Source organism: Poecilia reticulata, chromosome 11, assembly GCF_904066995.2.
Source record: "Poecilia reticulata chromosome 11, P_reticulata-male-v2, whole genome shotgun sequence".
Taxonomy (NCBI): Eukaryota; Metazoa; Chordata; class Actinopteri; order Cyprinodontiformes; family Poeciliidae; genus Poecilia; species Poecilia reticulata.
In genome coordinates, this window is record NC_088840.1 from 29,082,580 (window position 1) to 29,085,857 (window position 3,278).

The following is a 3,278-nucleotide window of genomic DNA, read 5'->3' on the forward strand; positions in this document are numbered from 1 at the left end:
CAACACTAGTTCTGCTAACGCTAACACACTACAACAAGATGGTATTTATCTGAAGCTAATGCTAAAGTGCTAATCATCAACACTAGTTCTGCTAACGCTAACACACTACAAGATATTTATCTGAAGCTAATGCTAAAGTGCTAATCATCAACACTAGTTCTGCTAACGGTAACACGCTACAACAAGATGGTATTTATCTGAAGCTAATTCTAAAGTGCTAATCATCAACACTAGTTCTGCTAATGCTAACACGCTACAACAAGATGGTATTTATCTGAAGCTAATTCTAAAGTGCTAATCATCAATACTAGTTCTGCTAACACTAACGCACTACAAGATATTTATCTGAAGCTAATGCTAAAGTGCTAATCATCAATACTAGTTCTGCTAACGCTAACGCGCTACAAGATGGTATTTATCTGAAGCTAATGCTAAAGTGCTAATCATCAACACTAGTTCTGCTAACGCTAACGCGCTACAACAAGATGGTATTTATCTGAAGCTAATGCTAAAGTGCTAATCATCAACACTAGTTCTGCTAACGCTAACACACTACAACAAGATGGTATTTATCTGAAGCTAATGCTAAAGTGCTAATCATCAACACTAGTTCTGCTGACGCTAACGCGCTACAACAAGATGGTATTTATCTGAAGCTAATGCTAAAGTGCTAATCATCAACACTAGTTCTGCTAACGCTAACACACTACAACAAGATGGTATTTATCTGAAGCTAATGCTAAAGTGCTAATCATCAACACTAGTTCTGCTGACGCTAACGCGCTACAACAAGATGGTATTTATCTGAAGCTAATGCTAAAGTGCTAATCATCAACATTAGTTCTGCCAACAATAAAGTGCTACAACATGGTTTCCAGCAGAAGCTAATGCTAAAGCGCTAAATTAAGCTATTCTGATACACATTATGTACAAATGACAAAACATGCTACAACACTGCGTAGCGCCCTCTGTGGGGTTAAAGAGGTTATTACACACCAAGCTGTACGTTTGCGCTTCAGGAAGTGATTCTTTGCAACAAACTTTCCCCTTTTTTAGTTTAGTAGTTGAGTTTTGCTAACAGCTTTGGTCAGAAAACATGTGGGACAGCTAACTGCTGTACAGCAATGCATTCTGGGAAATGTAACAAAAGGAGAGGAAATGAAACTAAATGTCAGTCGATGACCAAAACTTTGAACTTTATTCAACTGAAACAAAAGAATAAATTTAGCATTTTATAATTTATCTGGAAAATTTATTTAGAGGAAGCTAGGAGAGTTAGCCGTTTTAAAGTGAGCAAAAATGCTAAAGCGCTAAAAGAAGGACTAGCTCCGCCGTTAGCGCATGTGCAGGGAGGAGGAGTCGGACTTTAGGCCACAAAGTTTATTCAGTAGTGTTGGTTCAGATTACACGTACAACAATACAGTCAGCTTCATACGACTAAAAAACGTTCCAGAGATCCGTGACCGCTCGAGCGCGGACACATGGAGGCACTTTGAGGGTTTCAGACATTTGTGAATATACATTTATATATAACTTCATTTTTCTTTACATACACAAGAAACAACTGGACTGAAAGCTCAGAACCAAGAGCGCGACTAAACAACAGAACGTGTGAGTCTGTGGTTCTCCGGTTCTAATAAAGAGGAGCGCAGAGATCTACTTCCTGTTAGAACCAGAACCAGAACCCTGGAGTGGATCCCTATGGGTTCTGGACTGGAGCAGTTTTTGGGTTCTGATCGGTGTGAGAGGCTGTGTGGGGTGAGAACAGTTGGTGATCTAGAACCTGGAGAGGAACAGGTGAAGGAGGTGAACTCGTCTTTAGACATGCTAAAACACAAACGGGTTAACTCCGGGCCGAGCAGAACCTCTGGCTTTACTGGGGAAACAAAGAAAGTTCTAAGAAAAGTTCTCCTCTGGCCACTTCAGTGAGACGGTTCCTGCTTGTTGGACCCGGCAGGCGCCGCCGCGGCTCCACATCACGCGTAAAACTCCTTGGTCGGAGCTTTCTGATAGGCTGCTCCCGAAGGCTTCCTCTCTCCCAGGTCGTAGCTGCCTTCGTCCTTCTTCCTCATCCTGTAAACCAGCAGGAGGATGAGGAAGATGGCAAACAGGAAGCCGATCACGCCGCCTGCAATAACGGCTGAGAGAGAGAGACACGGGGTCAAAGGTTAAACTGGTGTCATATGGCCACACGGCGGTTTAGTCCCGGCCACATGTGGACGGGTCAGAACGCGCCGACGCAGGTGGAGGTCGTCTGATCCAACCTGCAGCTAACGAGTCATTTAGAAATCAATCATTCTGACGATTAATCGATCGTTCTGACGATTAATCGATCGTTCTGACGATTAATCGATCAGTCTGACGATTAATCGATCATTCTGACGATTAACCGATCATTCTGACGATTAACCGATCAGTCTGACGATTAATCGATCAATTGATCAGTCTGACGATTAACCGATCTGTCTGACGATTAACCGATCAGTCTGCCGATTAATCGATCATTCTGACGATTAATCAATCATTCTGACGATTAATCAATCATTCTGATGATTAATCAATCATTCTGACAATTAATCGATCAGTCTGACGATTAATTGATCAATTGATCAGTCTGACGATTAACCAATCTCTCTGACGATTAACCGATCAGTCTGCCGATTAATCGATGATTCTGACGATTAATCAATCAGTCTGGCGATTAATCGATGATTCTGACGATTAATCGATCATTCTGACGATTAATCAATCATTCTGACGATTAATCGATCAGTCTGACGATTAATCGATCTGTCTGACGATTAATCGATCTGTCTGGCGATTAATCAATGATTCTAATGTTTAAAATGCCACATTCTGCTGATTTTTTGTTTAACCACATAGATATGAAATATCATAAATACATTAAAAGATGCAAATAAACAAATTTCATTAATTTTTACATAAGGCAAACCTCTTGGAGCCTAAAATGCGATAGCAGCAATCCCTTTGTGAACGTTTGATCATTTACTGATTCACTGATTATTGATGAGATGCAGAAGGTTCTTCATAGGACAGTTTTTGTTCTGCAGAGTTTGGACCAGTTTGGACTCTGACGCTTCGGAACAGATTTACAGACGGAAGGTTTTTATGTCTTTCTGCGGCTCTAAGCTGGTCGCTGGTCGTCTTTATGCTCCCAACCTCATCCACACACCGCAGGAAGCACCAACCTGCCAACACCTCCGTCCTCTGGAAGAGGTTTTCAGTCCGGACTTCAACGGGTTCCAGAGGAGAACCCG

At 41.7% G+C, this 3,278-nt stretch overlaps 1 protein-coding gene across 1 annotated transcript in view; it reads right to left on the bottom strand.

Moving 5' to 3' along the window:
* Nucleotides 1–1,365: 1,365 nt before the first annotated feature.
* sdc2 (syndecan 2) overlaps nucleotides 1,366–3,278 on the bottom strand; it is a 15,966-nt gene continuing 14,053 nt past the window's right edge. Inside the window, exons 4-5 of the mRNA XM_081612251.1 lie at nucleotides 3,210–3,278; nucleotides 1,366–2,140 (exon numbers count right to left, since the gene is read on the bottom strand). The exon at nucleotides 3,210–3,278 is cut by the window's right edge and continues 61 nt beyond it. Of these exons, the coding sequence (XP_081468377.1) occupies nucleotides 1,977–2,140; nucleotides 3,210–3,278 (233 nt within the window). The 3' untranslated portion in view covers nucleotides 1,366–1,976. The remainder of the gene's footprint in view (nucleotides 2,141–3,209) is intronic.